This window comes from Aulonocara stuartgranti (genome assembly GCF_965226115.1).
Source record: "Aulonocara stuartgranti genome assembly, chromosome: 5".
NCBI classification, from domain to species: domain Eukaryota; kingdom Metazoa; phylum Chordata; class Actinopteri; order Cichliformes; family Cichlidae; genus Aulonocara; species Aulonocara stuartgranti.
The window spans coordinates 3,966,114-3,988,033 of record NC_138943.1 but is presented as its reverse complement, the minus strand read 5'-3'; the positions used below and the strand labels follow the sequence as shown (position 1 = coordinate 3,988,033).

General features: G+C 40.4%; 1 protein-coding gene across 2 annotated transcripts in view; it reads right to left on the bottom strand.

The window, feature by feature from the left end:
- Nucleotides 1-21,920, bottom strand: part of LOC309706151 (protein phosphatase 1 regulatory subunit 1A-like) — a 39,188-nt gene that overhangs the window by 11,535 nt on the left and 5,733 nt on the right. For both annotated transcript variants that reach the window (XM_082532419.1, XM_082532420.1), the window contains exons 3-5: nt 9,479-9,539; nt 710-747; nt 480-543 (exon numbers count right to left, since the gene is read on the bottom strand). In XM_082532419.1, coding sequence (XP_082388545.1) covers nt 480-543; nt 710-747; nt 9,479-9,539 — 163 coding nt within the window. The remainder of the gene's footprint in view (nt 1-479; nt 544-709; nt 748-9,478; nt 9,540-21,920) is intronic.

Sequence of the window (21,920 nt, the reverse complement as noted above, 5' to 3'; positions counted from 1 at the left end):
GTGGCAACAGTGGGAAGGAAAAACTCCCTTTTAACAGGAAGAAACCCCCAGCAGAACCAGGCTCAGGGAGGGGCGGGGCCTGTTGCGACTGGTTGGGGTGAGAGAAGGAAGACAGGTTTTGGTTGCAACAATATTTTTCTGTGTGGTAATGAATAGTGTTAGTCATAAAGAGCTGATTTATGATCAGTTGGTGTTTTATCAAAAGAGCACACAACAATTTAACAGAGATTACACAGAGTACTGGTTTATGGTACTTATTATCATTTTGACTTGAGCAGCTTACTAACCTTCTTCTTCAGTCATTACCACAGTCTTCACTGTCTTACAGTAAAGTAGTGACAGAGTATAAAGCATTGTCCTCCAAAGCCAAATGTGACTTTTGCATTTGTTTCTCAAGCACCAAAAGTGTGCTATAATACTTAAAGTACCAGCATCACAGTTACTGTAGTATTGATGGCAATGCTTATAAAATAACTCACCTTTCATCGTAGGCGTTCCCTTTTGCCCTTTTCGCCGTTGCCGAGGAGAGTTCAACAAGGCTGCCTGTGAAATATCAGCGCTGCGCGTCAGCTGGGCAGAGAGCTCTTAGATTGAAGATATTACTATAACATAGAACTAGCTTAAAATTGAAACCCAGAATTCACATAATTTAATTTTCGTAATCTTGTTACAACAAAATCAAACTTTAATAGACAAGAAACTAGATTACCTTGTACAGCTGATTTGGGAGACGATCTTCATCAATTTCTATGAGAAAGCAAACAATAGAATAAGTACAGGATTAAATTATGAAAAGGCAGACACACACACACACACACACACACACACGATAACTGCACAGAAAGTTTCCACGTATTTCACAGTCTGATTTTAACAGCTTATTCTTCAGTGTGAGAGCACTGTCGCTGGAGCACTTGTGTGTTTGAACAGTGTGGAGCACAGTGGATATATGGTGACCTCCAGCCAGATCAAAGTCAAAGTCAAAGTCAGCTTTATTTGTCGATTCTTCCACATGTACAGGACATACGGAGAATAGAAATTGCGTTACTCTTCAATCCCTAGATAAATAGCAAATGAACATTTAAATATATTTAAATATAAAAGTGATTAAAAAATGCAAGTAAAATAATTAAAAAGTAAAAATTTAAATAAATACAATTTTACATATAACAAGAAAGCTATATAATATACAATATAATGGGTAAGTGACATTGAGTGTAAACCAGGCAGAGTAGTGCAAATAGGCAAATAGTGCAAATGGAGATTTAGTAGTGTACGGTAAGAGAAAGTGTAACAACAAAGTCTTATGAGGTAATGGCAGTCCAATGCTCCACAAAGTGACTGGTAACTGGTGCAGGCCAGTGAGTGAGTCAGAGAGTGTGTGTGTTTGTGTGTGTGTGACAGAGTTCAGTGAGACCGTGGAGGAGAGAGGGGAGAGGGGGCAGAATCGGGAGGGAGTTAAGCTTCCTGACAGCCTGATGGATGAAGCTGTCCTTCAGCCTGCTGGTCCTGGCCTGGAGACTCCGCAGTCTCCTCCCCGACGGCAGCAGCTTGAAGAAGCTTTGCATTGGGTGTGTGGGATCAGCCGCTATGCAAAGGGCTTTTTTAGTGAGACGGGTGCTGTAAATGTCCTGGAGGGAGGGGAGAGAGACACCAATGATCCTCTCTGCAGCTCTCACTATGCGTTGGAGGGTTCTATGACAGGACGCATTGCAGGCTCCAAACCACACAGTGATGCAGCTCGACAGGATGCTCTCGATGGTGCCTCTGTAGAAAGTGTACATGATGGGGGCTGGTGCTCCTGCTCTTCTTAGTTTGCGGAGAAAGAAGAGACGCTGCTGTGATTTCTTGGCCAGTGCTGTGGTGTTGTACGTCCAGGAGAGATCCTCTGTGATGTGCACACCCAAGAACTTGGTGCTGCTCACTCTCTCCACAGACGCTCCGTCAATGGTCAGAGGAGCATGTTGGGTGTGCATTCTCCTGAAGTCCACAACAATCTCCTTCGTCTTCTCCACATTCAGAGAGAGATTGTTGTCAGCACACCACGTGGCCAGGCGTCTCACCTCACTTCTGTTGGTTATCTGACACGCTGTAACCACAAGCACTGCAATATGGTTTGCTCCATTTTTATCCAGAATTGTTGGTCATAATGTTTTATTTTTCATCATACGTCTGAAGGATTCTTTTTATGATCCACTTACATCTTTCACATAGACCCCTGTATATGCTCAACAGCTGTTCTCAGATACACACCTAAGCACGTGCAACACTCTTAAAGGGAAGTAAATATACATCATACTGTGGTGCACTCTTGAGCAGAGCTTAGTTTGACTGCAATTATTCACATATTATATAGATGCATAAAATTCTTAAGAATTTTAAAATGTTCATATAAAGTATAAAACTTTTACAGCGAGGGAAAGAATCTAAAAGACTAGGCTACAGCTGCCTGAAACACTGAAATATTCTTTATTTGTTGTTAAGCTAATTTAGTTTGATGAAACTTGTGTGCTTGTACTGAAATTACATTTTAAAAGCAAGATTTTTACTTCTAGTTAATCACTTACAGAGTTTTATAGCACTGTTTATTTGAATACAGTTTTTACTTAGCAGTAGAGGACAGGTCCAGCACAATATGAAGTATGAATTCTGAAGCTCACGGGATGAAGAAAAACTCAATAAAAAATCAATATATGAAACACGGCTCTGTTCGAAACAATGAAGAACCGAGAAGGAAAGAAAATACAGCTCACCAGAGTACAGTGAAACCATTAACCGGGATCAATAGCGAGCGTTTTGAACTTGGATCCAAATCAACGTTTTACAGCTTTAAACTTTTTTTTTCTAGGACACCACCTTGTTGCTTGGCAACCTATGCATCCCCAGGCATTGGGAAGGCACTGTGTGTGCACCAAAATATTCCCACTAAAAAGTATGTGCTAGACTGCTGAAAAATGCCACTGATGTGCTTGTTTCTTTTTTCATCATCGCTCTCTCTCTGTCTCTCTTCACCACACACATGCATGGGGGTGTAAGAAACACGGTATAAAAGCCAATAAATGTCATTTAAAAAAAAGATTCATCCCCGTGAAGCCGAATCCTATTAACACAGCATCCCAGGAGTTTTAGAAGGTTCATATGACATTATGGATGTTTTTCATATTAACTTGTGGGCTCTCCTTTACGTCTCTGGATCATGTTTGATAAAACAGTCTGAAATTATCAGTGAAAAAATACGTGTATTCTATGTTTCTTGAGCAGCACTAAAACCTCTCACTGTGTTTGCTATGAGAGGCTGCAAATATTATCATTAGAGTAAATATGTCCTGCAATCCTCAATATGATAAACTGAAGAAAGTGGCTGGATGCACGGTTGTGAAAATATATGTTAAAAGGTGGTCTTGTAGAATTTTTCACATTAAAAGCTTGATATATGATAAAGTTGCCTCAGTAAGAGGCTATGGCCTTATTTCTATGTAGAGTGTAAACCATTAACTATCATTAGCCAGAAAAACAACAAAACAATATCCATACTCGCTGTAACACCTGTGGCTCAGGTGGTGGAATTGGAAGGTGGGTGGATTGAGCCCACAGTGTTATGCAGTCTGAATGCTGAAGTATTCTTAAGATACTGAACCCCATATTGCATCGACTGGAACGTGTGTGTGTGTGTGTGTGTGTGTGTGTGTGTGTGTGTGTGTGTGTGTGTGTGTGTGTGTGTGTGTGTGTGTGAAATGAAATAGATAAAAGTGCTGCATGAATGTGATTGTGGTTGGGTGAATAAGACTTGCTAGGGTATACAGAAGGCTGGGGGGAAATGGTCCCCTGCATCCTTGACCCTAATTAAAAACTTGCTTATGTTTATGTTCAAATTCCTATTACTTACAATATATTGTTTATTTTTTTAAATATGGTCCCCAGAAGGACAGTTAAGCTAATTTTGCTTTAGTGCAAGACTTACCCTAACAGTGACGCAACCCTCGTCAGATTCATGTGCTCGTAACATCTGATTGCATAACAGCTAAAATAATATATACCAGTCTTGTTATCTTGTTGTTTACTCAAATAACAATCATTTCAGTTTTATGATGTGAAATATAGACATGTTGCAAAATTATTGTGACGTTCAGTAGACGTAAAGAAAAAAAAGACGGTCGCCTGGCAAAATACAACCGCTTCAGTGGACCAAAATTGTGCGTCCAAAAATGAAGTATAAAAGATGTCACTCTGACATCACCTCAATCAGCAGGATACTATTTGACATTTTAGACTGCAGCCCAAAATGTATTTGTGGTTATCTTAGTTTTTCTTAGGTTTTATGATGATTTAAGTTAGTATTTGGGATAAGCACAAGTTTTAAAATGTTTAATTAAATCAAACAGCACAACTATTAAAATGTGTAGCAGTAGAAAAGCTAAAAAATAACTTGGGTAAAACAGAAAAATTGTTCACATGGCTGATATTCAGATTGTTTTGTCTCGTGTTGGGCCCATCTGTGATGCAGAATGAGAGAAAAGGCCAATAAAAAAAGCCTTTTCAGCACTGATGAGTCTATCACTGCAGCTCCCAGCTGACTGTCTGACACGACGCCAGATGAGAACAGAGAGGGTCTTCTGCCTCCACTTTACTCTGCCAAGCCGCTCCAATTTAGCTATGCACTGCTGGTGTCTGTTTGAAGCTGGCCTGGTATATCTGATAAAGAAAAAGCAGCCTTGCAATAAATGAAAAAGAAACACTGTTCTCACACTTTGCATCTGAAAGGCTTGTTTTTCTGTGTTCATGTTGCAGTTTGTTACTGTTGGTTACAGAGAAGATGGGAGGTGAAGTCTTTGGTTTGTGGACAAATAATAATTGCCTGCTTTTAATTTTAAAGGCAACATTGTTCCTCCTCCTACACTCAATCCCCAACAAACCAGCAGCCACTTAATGCATAAGGCAGATATCAGCAGTTTAAACTCGAACAACCGTATAATGTTGAAATGAAAAAAAGGCTTAAGGGCTGGAAGTCTGTGTCTAAAGACTGACCAGAAAAGTGTCTTTCCTCTTGCATATAACAGAAAACCCACTTTATTATTAATAGTATGTGCATTTTAATCAGCGCACACACCCACGCGCCATTCTTTTTTGTTATGCTTTGTTTTGTTTTAATATGCTTATTTGTATTCTTGTCAGTAGTCACTTGGCTTAGGTACAAAGATTCAGTCTTGCCTAAAGCTGTTGTTTTTAGGCCTGCACCTAAAAACAGCACAACACAAAACTTCCTGACGCCTTTTGGATTTAACATAAACACAACAATCACGCTGTTTTTAACATCCATGGCATTAAAATAGAGTGTAACATAAATACGTTCTTTTACTTTGTGCACAAAGTGGTAGGTCTGTGAAGAGTGTGCTATTTAGTTTGTCTTATTCTTAGTGAAACATGGTCTGTATGTGTAATATTCAGAAGACTACACATATATATGATTATATCATATCATATCATGTTGGAAATTCCTACTAGTTTTAAATGTGCCAAAGTGTGTCAGGTGCCAGGATCCACTCCTACAAAGACAAGCTGCTGCTGCTTGTGCTCATGTTATGTGGTTAAAGTATTTCATATATAAGAGTTCCATAAGTGACGCTGCTCTTTTGCATTTGGAGAAATGTGAACACATTTTTAAAAACTAGTGCAACAAGCAATTAAAACCTTGATTCCTTAATTAAAGAGCACTAATATCAGAGCTGCCATAGTCAGTAGATATTTATGGAGCTGTGATATACCATTTGTGCATACTGCAATATTCAATAAATAATATGTGATGAGATTTTTGGGCCACCACTGGGTTTGAGATACGGTAGAAAAATCTCTCATAGACTTTCAATATGGTAATCAGCATGTAATTTCAGATGCAGCCATTATGGCAAAGTTTAATTTACTGTAATGAATCAAATATTTCTTTTTCATTTCACTCAGCTCTCCTCGTCTCACCCTAAGAGTAAGTAAAGCTCTTCTTCAGAGAAAGCTGTAGTGAAATTCACCACTCGCTTGTAATAAATTCAGTTTCCTCATTATTTAGCCTGCAGTCTGCGTCCCAGTTATGTATAGCTGTTCCTCTGATGTGCTTTTGGGGTTCACAGTGCACAGGACAGAGCAATCTGCAGCACATTAAATAATGCAGGAATCCGTGTGATGTGGGGCACAGCAATTCTGCACCAGCACAGCTCCTCTCCCTCATCGTCATGTGTGCTCCCCATCCCCCTTTCCGTTGCACATCCGTGTTCTGTCTCACACACGTACAACTGTCTCGGGCTCTGATTACATGTCAGTCTTTGCCGCTGCTAGTGAGGATCACAGGTAGCATAAAAGACAAAGGTAGCTTGTGGGGCTGGAAAGTAAAGCCAATGGATAAATGCCTTAAGCCTGCCTGATTTTTAATGGCCAGCAGGGGGTGAATCCTTTGGTTACAAAAAATAAAATAAAATCAAATAAAATTGGAGTGCTTAAAAGTTTATGGGAAAGCAGCCAGCAGCTATGTTATGTTTATAAAATAAAAGCATCAATAGAGTTCAAAAAGAAGATTATCCAGGGTATTCTAATGCTTTTAAGCCAGTGAGCCTGCTGAGCTCTCAAAGTCACTTCTTGCTCTTTACATGCTGTTTTGAAACATCAAGAGGCCAACAGCTAAAACAGCTCCAGTCGAGATGTCACGATTCAGTTTCACTAACCAATCGCCAATTTTACGGTGGCTGGTTTTTTACTGCCTGTGGTCAATACTGGTACCCAGTTTTTTCTGCAAAAAAAAGAATGAAAAATATATATTTGTCACTATCTGATTTCTATATTTTTACATTATAAATAAAGATAAATAGAATACACTTTATAATTCCCTGAGGCAAAGTTATCAATCTCTCTGCTCAGTTAGATCTCAGTAATGGTTTTCAAAGAGGTGTGAAAGGAACACTAGTGATCTACAAACCACAGCAAGGAGCCATGACAATAATTTGCTATAAATTATTATTATAATAAAATCATAGTGTAGAAATTAAAAGTGTGTACTTATAAATGGGCACCATTGTGACAATAACACTACCTGTATGAGGCATGTAGTGCAACAGTGTCTTAGCAGTGTGCCTCCCAAGATGTGTCTGAGTAAAAAACTGTCACCGTGTATCTGTCAGGAAATCACTCACGTCTCGCTGGTACAAAAAAAACTATTCCTGCAGACCAGCTTAGCAAGCTAACTGTGCTTTACTAAGGGCTATTTGAGTCATTCCTCATTTTAAGTGACACTAAGGCAAAACAAGGTAAATCCATATTATGGGATAAGTGGAAAACTTCTCTCCTGTACGATTCTGTGGAACCTAAGAGACCTTTTGGTCTCTAGTACGTTTAATAAGTTTAGAAAGAAAAAAAAATGTTTAAAAGACATTTAAAATCAGAAGCCTGCAGTCAGTATCATCTTTTTCTATCAGGGATCAGCACAGCGGCTCATCTGCCTCCATCTCCAGCTCCACCTCCTGTCTTTTTGTTAGTGCCACCATCTCCAAACCATACATCATAGCAGCTCTCTTGTAAACCTTCCCTTTCGCTCTTGCTCTTGTCTTTCTGTCACAAATCACCCCTGACACTCATTTCCACCCACTCCGCCCTTCCTGCACTCCTTTCTTCACCTCTGCTGTGTACTGTTCATTGCTTTGGATGGCTGACCCCAGGTGTATCAGCTCATACACCTTCACTACCTCTAATACCTGTGACTTAACCTTTCCACCCGTCTCCCCTCATTCACACATACATATTCTCTCTTTTTCCTTCAGTCCCTGGAATCAGTATAATAAATATAAATGTAAGTAAATTACACTTTTATGTTTTGTCCATGCTTATTCATCCTCCTATTCCTTTTTTTCTAAAATGACTTTGCCCGCTGCACTCCTCTGCACACCCTCTCGAGTTCCTTATTTTTCTTTTCTCGTCTCTGATCTATGAAGCTAAGGGGATTGTTGAGGTTTTGCTCCGCACTTTTATTCAGAGATCAAGGTTGACTTTGAGACTCTGCACATGCTCAGTGTCCAATTACTGACTCAAATAAATGCAGAGGCACATGCACTTGTGAGCACACTTTCACAGTGGTTTTCAGACACCAGGCATATCACAGGAAACACTTATTCTTAATCTGTCCAAATTAGACTGTTGTTCTTTGCAAGATAAAAAAGCAAAGACATGTCATCTTTCTGTGGTAAAATGCTTTGATATGAAGAAAATAATAGTTGTGTTCCCCGAATCGGTCCTCAGTGACGCAAAACACTTGTTTTTTTCTTACTCAGCAGGGAGTATAACCCTCAGTTTCCTCACCTAAAAATGACTGTTTCTGCCCCATTGCCTGCTGATCATCTGTTAATTCTGCAGTAGGTCACATTACACACTCACAGAACAAAGTAAAGCAGAGGAAGCAGGGAAGCATGACTCATATAACAGGATAACTCTCAGGAGGTCCAGTGTTGTGTTTGATCATTAGATCCCATGAGAGGACGCGCACCAGGCTGTTTTATCTTGCTTTGTTGCAGCAGGAAGATTCATTTGGTGCATGATAGAGTTTAGATGCAACGTCACAACAAGCAGGAGAAGATATCAGTGTGAAACATACAGTACTGTAATTGAGGTAATTTGACTGAGAGTGGGCCTGAATTAATTTTGCATCTCATAGTAAGATTTTCAGTGAAGAAGTGCTTTAAGGTAAGAATTACAGGTTTGGCTGTGAGCTGTGGGAGGTTAGGCATGTAGTTGTGATATCTGTGAAACTGCACAAACTCTATTTGTGCAGGTTTATTAACTCGTCACTTTTTTGAATAAGGGGACCCTTCATTACCATAACGGTAAAAAACAAAGAGACGAAAGCACCTAAACCACCTTTCTCAAGGTGAAAAGTGGTTTCACCCAAAATAATGGAAATGGTACCTGACTGACCTTGAAGCCTTTATGTGCACACACTCGAGCAAAGATGAATGAGTCTGCTTACAAATGACCGAGTGGATCAGCAGTGCTGTTTTTTAAATTCTAAGACTGAATTCAGCCTTGAGTAAAAAATGCAGTTATCTCATAATTTTGAATGAGGTCACTCAAAAGGGCGCAAACAAAGACGACTCCGGCAGGTAAGCTGAGCCTTTCGGCAAAATGCTTAATTCCATTATGCGAATATAGTTGGGCTACTGTGCACACACCTGATAAGAGTCCTCTGTAATGTGAATGACTGCTGCTCACCTGTCATTTAGCACAATAAGGGATAAAATAGTTAGCAACACTTGTAAAAGCACAATATCAGCTCAGCTGCTTGCTGCTCAAACCATAGCTCTCAGAACTGTATGTATGTCTCTCCTGTGCTTAAAGAAAGCCAAATTCTGCTTTCTTAACAACCTGTCATTATGTCAGCCCACAGATAATGAACACAGAGTAAGTTGATACACAAGTGACAAATATAGTGTGCGTGTTTGGGTTTCCTTACCTGGTGATGATTGATCACTGGATGCCACTAAAGTGGCGGGCGTGGGTCTTCGTCTTCTGATCTGAAAAAGGTTGAGAAATCGACAATTTAAAGTGCGACTTTAATCTTTACTGGGCTGAAAAAACCTTGAGATCTTTGATGTTCTCACAAATTTTAAAAAATAATTAACTGGTACATAATAACTCAGGCATTTATGCTTTACGTTATCACAGCCACACCCATCAATTTTTATGCTTTTTTTTTCTACCCATCAAAATGCTAAGCAACACTACAGCAATTTCTCATATTTTATCAACTAACCAATGAGGAAGAGTCTAGACTTGTTTGCCCGATGATCAATTCAGTATCCTTGTTCTCTGCATGATGCTGTCAGACCAGCCTGGACCTTTGTGTTTGGTAGTTAAACACTCTGAAGATGCCTGAGCTGAACAACAGCAATCCTGCAGTGCTGAGCATTGAGAGCAGCAGGGCAGCATGCCGCCTCCTACTAGCTTCTTCTACCACTGTGGACTGTGCTAGAGACCATTCTGGGACAAAATATTAAAGTACATGCATTTTGTATTTCTGTATGAAACACACTGACTTTACACTTTATTAGCTACAGCTTACTAATATTGTGTTGGACCCCTTTTGTCCTCAAAGCTGCTTTCACCTTAAAAACAATGTGCCTGAAACATTCCTCAGAGATTTTGGTCCATATCGACATGACAGCATCAAACAGTTGCTGCAGATTTGTTAGCTGCACATCCATGATGCCCATCATGTTCCACCACATCCTAAAGGTGCTCTATTGGATTGAAATCTAGTGACTGTGGAGGCACATTATCCCAATGAAGGAACCATCAGAACAAGCGGTACTAAGGGCCACTAAATGTGCAAGTAAATATCCTCTATACCAGGGGTGTGCAACTCCAGGCCTTGAGTGCTGATGTCCTTCAGGTTTTAGATATCACCCTGGGTCAGCACACCTGAATCAAATGATTAGTTTATTACCAGGCCTCCGGAGAACTTCACAACATGTTCAGGAGGTAATTTAGCCATTTGAATCAGCTGTATTGGATCAAGGACGCATCTAAAACCTCCAGCACTTGAGGCCTGGAGTTGCCTAACCCTGCTCTACTGTTACACCACTGCCTAAACAGGTGATTCAAGCCAAGCTTTCATGTTGTAAATTTGAAACTCATCAGATCAGGGAATGCTTTTCCAGTATTTTATCCTCTAGTTTTGGTGAGCAGGTGAAAAATGTAGCATGTAGGTTGTAATGAGTGGTTGTTTGAATTAGTGTTGCCTTCCTATCAGCTCATAGCAGTCTGATCATTATCCTATGGCCTCTGGCATCAACAAGGCTTTTTCTCCCAGGGAGCTGCTGCTGTATTTTTTTTTCTGACCATATTCTGTAAACCCTAAAAATGGTTGTGCAGGAAAATCCCAACAGATCAGCAGTTTCTGAAGAACTTGCATCAGCCTGTCTGGTATCAAGAACCATGCCACATGTAAAATCACGTTTCTGCCCCATTCTGATGCACGTTTTGAACTTCAGTAGGTCACCTCAACAGTGTCTACATGCCTAAAACTTAGTTGCTGACATGTTATTAGATATTTGAATTAATGAGCAGTTGCAAACGTGTACCTAACAAACTGGCTGTTGAATGCATGAACCACATCAAAAAATGTTACAAACATCAAGACCTTTGTTGGCTGATGGCCATATTCAGATATGTTGTGCTTTGTAAAATGACTCAATATGTCTGACACGGAGTATAACGTTTGCGTTTCAATGGGAAAATGTTTCTTCTCAAAGATTTCTATATTTCTGAGCTCATAACACAGACCTGCTGGACTGGTGGCTTTAATCTACCCACAACCTAAACTGCATTTTTTTGCTGCTGATGGATCGTTTTAGACCCAACATGACAGCAAAGACGTGCAATTGGTGAATGAAATGGGTACAGCACCTTTCATAGCTTGCTAATTTCCCTTTGGCTTCAAAATCAAATGATGACATTTCAATTATATTTTGTTCACAAAAAGGCTGTGATATAGTAATTTAAACAGAGCAGGAATTTAAACAGACAGTCAATTATTCACAAACACAGGTGCACACAAAAGCACAGACATAGCAAACGGGGTTGCTGACTAATGCTGCATGTCATGTCTGCTTCTGTCCTCCGTGCATCTTTCCTAAATGCTGCTTGTGCACTGAAAACAGAGCAGTCGACCTCATACTACACAGTGTAGCATCACGTGGTATTCTTGTTACAATTAAATGGGCTAGTAGCGAATGACTTCAGAAGATCCAAATTTGATCAAAAATTGAAAGTTTTAACAATATCTTAAGCTGTATCAGAGAAAAACAAATATGACAACATATGTCAGATGAGAATCAGTGATTAAATCAGTGGCACAGGTTTGAGTTCAAGTCTTTGGTGAGGCTGAAAAGTGCACAAAGCTGTTTTAGACTTATTTCTTCTGGACTGTTGCTCTATCTGGTCTCTGCAGACGTTATTATTGCAAAAGTAATATTTCCCCTGAGGTGACTCACATATAATAAATCAGCAATTGGAGCTGTGCACGGGTATAGACCTAAATTGATTAGCTTCACTCCGTAAAGACGGAATACAGATGTAACTACGTAACAATGGAAATAATGTGCAGTAATGAAAAATGAGCAGAGTCAGTTGTATCGCTGAGGCAAAGTCTAATTGGGTATTCAGATTTGAAGAGGCTTCATTGCCTTTGAAATCACTACCATGGAGCACAAGAAATCCCTGAATGAGAGGAGACGCCGAGTGTCTTTCTGTTAACATACAGGCAGATATTTTACTGCTTTGAACACTTCACTTTGGAGAAAATTGCTGACCTCATATCCTGAGACACGTGTCAGTGAGAGCTCCCTGTGACTGCAGCCTTCTCTTTAGGCTTGTGATTTTTTTTCATCTGTCTTGTGTTGTATAAATGCTCATGGTAGTTTGCTTTCACAGTAATCGCTGTGTCAAAACACAAGCTGGCTCCTCTGCAAGTGATTGTGTGAAAATTGTGTCAATTGGATAAGATTTTAGTTGTATATAAACACTAATAAATCCAAGCAGCCAAATTGCTAATTTTGTGAGAGTCAGTTCATCCATCTGTTGTCGCTGATGCTCATCCGAGCTGATATCAGGTGAAAAGCCAAGTGCAGTCTGGACAGGTCAGCAGTCCATCACATCACTAATACAGAGAGAAGAACAACCACTGATCCACACCTTTACTTTAGCTGTTCTGCACAGAACAACCTGAGCTGACAAACAGGCTCAAAACCAGAACTGTTTTGCTGTGAGTCAACAATGCTCACCACTTTCCCATTGGGCTCTCTGCCACTATGCAGTACAATACCTGTTCAGTACAAAATCACATACAAGCATATACAAAATTAACTGCCAAATAGCCAAGACCGAATGAAGCACTGAGCAGGCATCACTGCCCTCTTGTCTGACTGCAGGTTGGCGCTTTTCTTCGATTTCTGTTGAAATCTCACTGAGAAAGCAAAATGTGCACCGATGTGGCCTTACACAGAATGAATGGAAATAAAGCACTCTGGTATATCGTTGGCTTTTAAATGTGCTATATAAATAAAGTTGCATTGTATTGTATATTTCAGTACCGCCTGGTGGTTAGCTGATGAGTGCCAGCAGACTAGTCAGCATCTTCCATGCAAACTAGCGATCAAAGCAATCAAAAGGAGGTTTTGGTCACCTGGTGACCACAAGCAGCTTCCAGAAATCCCTCACCAATCGGTTGGAGAATTCACATTTGTCCTTAGTGATCAGAGGTTGCCAGGTGGTGTTGGGTGGCTGGTCTCTAACTCTGTGTGACTGAGGCCTCCCATATGGAAAAGATATATATAAATCTTATAAAGTTTGTATCTGTCTTGTTTGAAACTTGTATGAAAAGCATATAAGAGTGAAAACAGATAAAAGATCGCTTAAAAATTATATAAATGAAACTTGTATGTTTTGGATACTTCCTAAAACAACATATGAAAGTAGTGAGAAAGTGGCCACTTTCATGAGTAAATCATATAAGCCTTATAAGATTCACTATATGAAGCAAGTTTTTCCTATTTCGTTGGCATATGGGCTGCTGATCCGATGTGGAAGGTTTCTTAGGAATAGCACTCAAAACTGCAGCTAATTTTGTGTAATGTCCCTTTAAATGACAATAAATTTTACATTCTCAAAGTAATTTAAGTGATTTCTCCCCCTGAAGAATACATATTATCTTAATTGATTTATCTGGTATGTTTGCAGCTTACTTAACCTCATGAGAAGCAGGGCTCAGAATCGAGAAAGCCGCAATAGAAAAACACTCTTGTGTATACTATACATCTTGCACTAATATTTAAGCCCTGTGCGTGTGTGTTTTGTTACCATTTCAGAAAATCCACCCCGCCAGCTCACATTAAAGCACAAACAGGCATGGCTGTGTAGAAGTGATTATTCCCAAAGACATTATCCTTCTTCTCACCCGGCAGCAGAGCAAACTCACTGATCCTTCACTCGCATAAATAACCCAGCTTACTGGACTGCTCACCCCCCTCAAACCGCCATGCCTGCCTTTCAGCCCACAATCCATTTAAAATGGACTTTTGCGCTCTTCACAACAACGAACAAAAACAGCCTGTGAAAGTGACGGGTGGGCAGGAAAGGCTGTGCATGCCTGGTATTTCTGATGTGTGGGGAGCGGCCAACAAAACACCTCTGACTGGTAAATGTAGGTCAGGCCACAAGGCGGTAGGGTCAAAGTCTTCTTACAACGATGCCCGCGAGTTGTTTGGATGTACAAAAATAAGATTAAAAATGACAAATTACATCCACCATTAGAATTTTTCTTTTCCTCTTGACTTCATTTTACATGAAAAACAGTGAGACTAATTTTTGTAATGCTGGAACAGCAACAGCTATCGTTCAAACAATGACTGGAAAATGTCTTTAAAAATAAATAAAACTCAGCTCTGAATGAGTACAATACTTATTTTAAGACTATGGTCCATGTTGTCCCTTTTAAATTACAGGATGAAAGTTATCGTATGTGATCAAACTAATAATGGAACAAAACACTTCTTTGGACAGTTTTACATGGAGTCTCCTCAAACAGCGAGACACTTCTGTTCTCACACTTGAACTCTAAAAGCATCTGAGACAATCTAAAACAAGATGGAGAACAAGCACTCAGTTATGAGCGCGCTAATCTTTGCTACTAACTTGAAAGCTGCAAGTTAAGGAGCCATTTTTATAGAGAGCCTGCAGGCTCCCTACTAATCCCCACTAAGTGTTGTCATGCAGGCCATGTTTCAGTACACTTTGTCAGATGCCATCACCGTCTCTCCGTTACACACATGGTGTCTCTTGGCATTGATGCCTTGACAAATCACCTGCAGCAGCATTAGACAAAGTAAGAATATCACCTCGGCTTACGACCTACCAAGTGCATGTTTCAAAGTTGAAGTGATGCTGGTTGCACAACTTGCAGGTTTGTGTATAATAATAAGTTTCAGGTGAGTGAGTGATAGAATTAACGTCCTCTAGATCTGTGTTTCTTATTTGCTGATAACGTTCATGCACTAAAAATGACCTTGTAAGGGCACTAAAAATATTACATTCGGTTACATTTAAATTTGTTTTTGGTTGAAATATCTCTGCACACCGACAAATGTTGAGCTGAGAGTGACACCCCTGTCTTAACAATGTGATAATCGGATGCAACATGGCACCTTCTGGATAGATGAATCCCCCGAAAGGCTTTTTAAAAATGTAATTTATTAACACCCAGACAGTCAGTTACCAGTACACTGATAAGCTAGCCGACTACATGGCATTGCCAGCTTATTCAGGCCAAATTGTCAGATAGCATACAACAAATAAAGCTTAGTTTGGTTTAGAAAAGGCTAGAAACATGATTTCAGCTCCTGTGCTCTGTAAAGGAAAGTGTAAATCGGGACGTATCTGTGGCACTTTGTCTACATTGTTTAGACAAAAATACTCAAAGAAGAAGTTTAAAGATCTCAAATCAAAATTTGCACAATTTAAAAATAAATGCACATCAGTGGCAAGTATGGCATTCATCTTCATTAAATAATGACCATTGATAATCTGCTGTACTTGAAGGTTGTTCCTGGAAATCGCCTCCCTGAGGTAATAAAGGAAAGGTGTTTAATAGCTATGTTCTCAGTAAAGAACAAAGACCACCTGCATGGGGAATGCGAGGACGGACATTGTCTCAGCACTTAATTGTCCATAATAAAATTATTTCAATATGTCACAATTCATCATCTAAACAGGGAATATATTCCTTTCATTTATGAGCGAAGCTTCTTCAAGCGAGCGCTGCTCATGTAAATGAAAGATGGAGTTTAATATGAGCTCTCTGCAGGACAATGAATAAGATTTGATCCTTACACAACTGAAATAACTCTGTTAATCAGCTTATAAATACTCCAATTAATTCCTCACAAATAATAGCACTCAAGGAATATGTGAATTTTTTAGATATTTTATGTTTCCTCCTGGGGAAAGCCACAAAGTTCATCACTCAAAATTTAGCTGGAAACACTGGGCTTGCTTTTCTTAGCATAAATACTAAAACAAAGTGAGACAGATAATGTTCTTTGCTCATCCACAATCAGCAAACCTACATATCTGAAGGTAATTTCCCTCAACGGTAATCCAACAGCAGAAATCCGTCTGGTGTGACTCGATCAGTGCAGCAGGGGAAGAGGTAAAATAATGAGTTGGACTGATGATGGATCAAGGCTTTTCTGTGAGTCAGGACTGTAGCGTTGTCAGGTTTCCGGTTATTGTCATGGCTGTGTGCAGGCAGAAGGAGAGACAGGACCCAAAATGCAGGACTCGGAGGCAGACATTAACTCAAAAGACTCAGCTTTATTGCTGATAGCAACAGAACAGGAGCCTCACTAAACTGGGAGTACAAAAACCAAACTAGCTAGGCAGGCAAGCAGACAGAACACATAGTTAACATGAAAGTAGAAGATGTTAACGACACGACACTGACACAAAGACACACTGGGCTTAAATACACTGAGGGAGTCATCAAGGAATTAGAGACAGAAGAGGAACACAGCTGGAAGGAATAAGACCTAAAGCTGGAACACTGACATCAGACAGGAACAAGAACCTTCAAAGTAAAACAGGAAACAAAACACACTTTACTAAAACACGGACTAGACAGAGAGAGACAGACTTGACACTGACCAAAACCTACTAAATAATAATCATAATCAAAACAGTATCACTGATTAATCAAATCATTAATCATAATCTAGAAAAACACCAAAACATGAGAAACAGAAAGCTAGGTCAACATGACCCAGAACCGTGACAGTTATGCCTTTAGGATAATGAGGTGTTCACAAAGTAGCCCTGTGCTCACAGCTATGACTCAAGTGTCCAGGTGCTCGTGTACAGGAGAGCTCCATAGTGGATCTGTCAGAAAACTGCCCAGTCTGAGTATGCCAATTATGTGCTCGACATAAAACTCCCGCATGACTTCCATAAAACCGCCAGGAGAGAACAGATGCTATCACCCAATTACCATATCCTGGATTCAATGTGATGAAATTAAAGCAGAAACAATTTTCTACATCTGTCAGCGATAGCTGTTGAACTACTACTATAAACAGCCAATCAGCTATGAGTATTATTGTTACAATAAATAATAGAATATGTACAATCTATATAAATCCATCCATCTATGTAAATGATATGTTAAATAATATAAAAACATTGAAAGAACACTAAAAGCAACTAACTACAATATGCAGATTATTTTCTCCTTTTGGTACGCCTGCACTGCACGACTGAGACGACATTATGAGGTCTGTTTCTACACTTGGCTCAGGGCAGGTACACTCCACAAAATAAGGAAACTGTGAGTTACTGCTTACATGCAAACGCACAAAAATCATTTTAACATTAGCTGTGTTAGCTAATATTAGAAGAAAGTAAAATGCTACTTTGATTTACTGCAAGAAAATCAAAGTACTACCTTCATTCACACTCACTGAAGCAACATAGAGAGAAAATTAAAAAGCAGAATGCCACAAAAGTATTAGATCACACAAAGCTGCACTGATTCAGCTCTGCTGCTCCTTCGGGGCCACAGATTTAGCTAGCGGATAGCGCTGCACATTAAATTCAAACCCCTGTCCTCTCCCCTCAGGCAGGTCGCAGCTGCCGTGCTTAACAACTTTTTATGGTCGAAACCTTGCAACACACAAAAAACACCAATCTCAAATCCCAGCCCCCTCCATCTTCTTGTTGTGGTTGTAGTTGCTGCTGTGCAAGCCCCCAGCTGCCTATTATGTCACAGAAGCATTAGGTGTGTAAATGTCAGGGGAGTGGGATAGTTACCCTTCCCGAGTCCAACGGCTTTTGTTCATGTGACACCATCTGGTCTTGGCCTCTGTCAGGTCCAGTGTCAGATGTACGGCTATAATATGAGATGATTGTGCTGTATTATGGATAAAAGGAGTGAGCGAGCGTTTGGGTTTTTTGTGTGTGTGTTTTGGTGATTAAGGGTCAGAGAGGTTCCTCTGTCTGGTGCACAGTTCTCCACGGAGGCTGATTCACCATGCTGGGAGGTGTCAGGTTGCTGGGATTACTGAACCGTGGGTGAAACCTCCTGGTGTGACATTCGTACGAGCTCGTGCAAACACAACACACATTTTCTTTCTTTTTTTATTATATCTGGAGGTTCCCTTTGTTTATTTTCTTTCTCTTTATATCTGACTGTCTGATTTGTTCGTCTGTCTCATATACACCCACACAAAGACAAACACATAAATAAATATATACACTGTATAAAACCACACACTTGGGAGCCAGCTTGCCACACAGGCTGAAGAGGCCACTTGCAGAGGTCTTAGAATAAATTGAAAATGTAAAGTCCCAGTGGCAATCAGGCACGCTTTTGGTCATGCTTATTGAGGCTGTGAGCTAAGGACTCTCTTGAGTCTTTGCAGAAACAGTAAAGCAAGTTTTACCCATATAAACCTAGAAGATCTATCTGCTCGTGAAAGAAAGCAGGTAAACACACGGCTGCGAGCCGTTTAAGTCTTAAATTGAACGGCCGCAGCCTGGAATCAGACGTGTAACTGAATAAATACAGACAACACCAACTCCCCCAACACTCAGACACAAACAAGACAGACACATGAAATTACGTCTGCATCCTACAGATACCCTTGCAAAGCCGGATGTTGAGAAAAAGAACATGCACTGCAGAAATTTTGAGAGCGTGAAGCGTGACCAGATCCCAACAGACTCAGTTTGAGACAAAGATTGTTTGTTTACTAATGAAATGTATTCACATATGTTATAAAACTCTGTAATCTCCAAATTATCTCTATATTTTATATAGATTACAAGAACCCTGACACTTGAAGCCCTGTTGCAACCCTAATCTGTTTTTTAAGACTCAGTCACTGTTAAATGATTGCAAACTTCTTCTGTATTGTTAATCATTTATGCCATGACAGCGCAGCACAAAGAGTGATCTGTGTGAATACAAATACCAGTGTAATACCTGTCATGTAATATGTAATTTCCATAGCAGTGCAACCCAACATGTTTTCACCTTACCTGTGAAAGGTGGCCATTTTTTATTACATTTAAAATCAATAAAAACAATTCCAGCACCTGTGATGCCTCGTGTTCTTTATTACAACAATATAATGGACCCCCTCTTGAACTTTTACTCATGCTGTCTGAAGGTATTTCCATTTTATGGTTCTGAATGATTATATTCCACCGCATTATACTGCTGAAGTCAGTTACTAAGAACATTTCACATATTGTGAAGGTGCTACATGATTTAGCAAAATAACTGTTTGAAACTACACTCAACAAAAATATAAACGCAACACCTTTGTTACTGCTCCCATTCCCCATGGGATGGACGTAGAGACCTAAAATTCATTCCAGATACACAATATAACCATCCCTCCCAAACAGTGGTCACAAATCAGTCCAAATGTGTGGTAGTGGGCACATCTGCTATATTGAGATAATCCATCCCACCTCACAGGTGTGCCACATCAGGATGCTGATCTGACACCATGAGTAGTGCACAGGTGTACCTCAGACTGCCCACAACAAAAGGCCACCCTGGAATGTGCAGTTTTTTGCACTATTGGGGGTCTGGGGACCCAGAACCGGTCAGTATCTGGTGTGACCACCATTTGCCTCATGCAGTGCAACACATCGTCGCATGGAGTCTATCAGATTGTCAATTGTTGCCTGTGGAATGTTGGTCCACTCCACTTCAATGGCTGTGCGAGGTTGTTGGATATTCGTGGGAACTGGTACACGCTGTCGTATACGCCGGTCAAGCACATCCCGAACATGCTCAATGGGTGACATGTCCGGTGAGTATGCTGGCCATGCAAGAACTGGGACATTCTCAGCTGCCATCTGCCCTGAACAATGTGAACCATGATTCATCCGTGAAGCGCACACCTCTCCAACGTGCCAGACGCCATCGAATGTGAGCATTTGCCCACACAAGTCTGTTACGGCGACGAGCTGGAGTCAGGTCAAGACCCCGATGAGGACGACGGGCATGCAGTTGAGCGTCCCTGAGACGGTTTCTGACAGTTTGTGCAGAAATTGTTTGGTTGTGCAAACCAATTGTTCCAGCAGCTGTCTGGGTGGCTGGTCTCAGACGATCTTGGAGGTGAACCTGCTGGATGTGGAGGTCCTGGGCTGGTGTGGTTACACGTGGTCTGCGGTTGTGAGGCCGGTTGGATGTGCTGCCATATTCTCTGAAACGCCTGTGGAGACGGCTTATGGTTGAGAAATGAACATTCAATGCACGGGCGACAGATCTGGTTGACATTCCTGCTGTCAGCATGCCAATTGCACGCTCCCTCATTGCTTGTGGCATCTGTGGCATTTTGCTGTGAGACAAAACTGCACATTCCAGGGTGGCCTTTTGTTGTGGGCAGTCTGAGGTACACCTGTGCACTACTCATGATGTCAGATCAGCATCCTGATGTGGCACACCTGTGAGGTGGGATGGATTATCTCAATATAGCAGATGTGCCCACTACCACACATTTGGACTGATTTGTGACCACTGTTTGGGAGGGATGGTTATATTGTGTATCTGGAATGAATTTTAGGTCTCTACGTCCATCCCATGGGGAATGGGAGCAGTAACAAAGGTGTTGCGTTTATATTTTTGTAGAGTGCAGTTGGCAGTGTTTCTTATTTGTAAATCCGTCGTCCAGCCTGGGTGAGTGAAAGACTAATCAAGCTACCATTTAGTAACTGGCTCCCTCCCAAGTTTCCCTCAGGATAACTGGTGCTCACGTCTCATGGTTTTATCAGGAAAATGAATCATGAGAAGTCTTCAGGCTGAAATGATCGCAATCTTTTCTCAAATTTTAAAGGGTAAGAGCCCGGCTCGCTGGCTGGGAGCGAACGCAGAACTGGTACTATGAGATGAGCCAAGTGTTTATTAAGAATTACAGAGGACTTCGTATTGATTTATGAGTAGCTGGTGCGACCCAAACTATGATTTAAACTGGAGTAAAATAGCATAACAATACATCCACATTATGTGTGCATTTAGTGGAGGAATGAACAATGTTTATCCAAAAGATATTCCCTGAATTTATGTTCTGATGATAGAGGTGTTAAAGACATTGAACATTAACCTCCTGAACAAAAAGTACCACTGACTTTTTATCAAGACATCATGGGTGGTGCTAACTTTTGGTTAGCCAAAAAGTCAGGTTTGTCCTGCTTGACCCTGGTTTATCCAGGTTATTCCAGGTATCCTGTAATTTGTCACCTGCCTGTTGTATAGTGTTATTCTTAAACATAAGAACAAGAACATGAGGATATGTGGACAGCACTGCCCAGTATATCCAAAATCTCCCACAGGTAATAAGCTATAGCTTTAGATTTAGCACATGTTTAATATGTATACATATGAAATCATTCAGCCACTACTGGTGCCCTTTAAATTGGGTATTTTCATCACAGAAGAGACCAACTCTGACAAGGATAATACAGTTTATTAGAGAGAACAGTTGTTAAAGCCCCAAATTAAAGCAGTTGTTTGGTGAGTAAAGTCCCAGAAAAAAAAACTCTCTAACTAATAAAAGCTTGATATAGCTTTACCTTGTTCAACTTTACCCACTGACAGTACATAAGTAAAAACACCACTTCTAAATTTGTGACCTTTTATGTGTTGTTAAGGAGGCGTTTACTCCAAAAGCTCAACATCAAGTCATCAAACACTTTGTAGAAGTGACACTGAGATCATGTGACCAGTGTAGCTTGATCTTTTATTTATGATGGTTTCAATTGCATGTCAAAGATCATAACAGTGGCTTTAATAAGTAAAGATTACCTTCCTGAACAAAAATGGCAATTTTTCT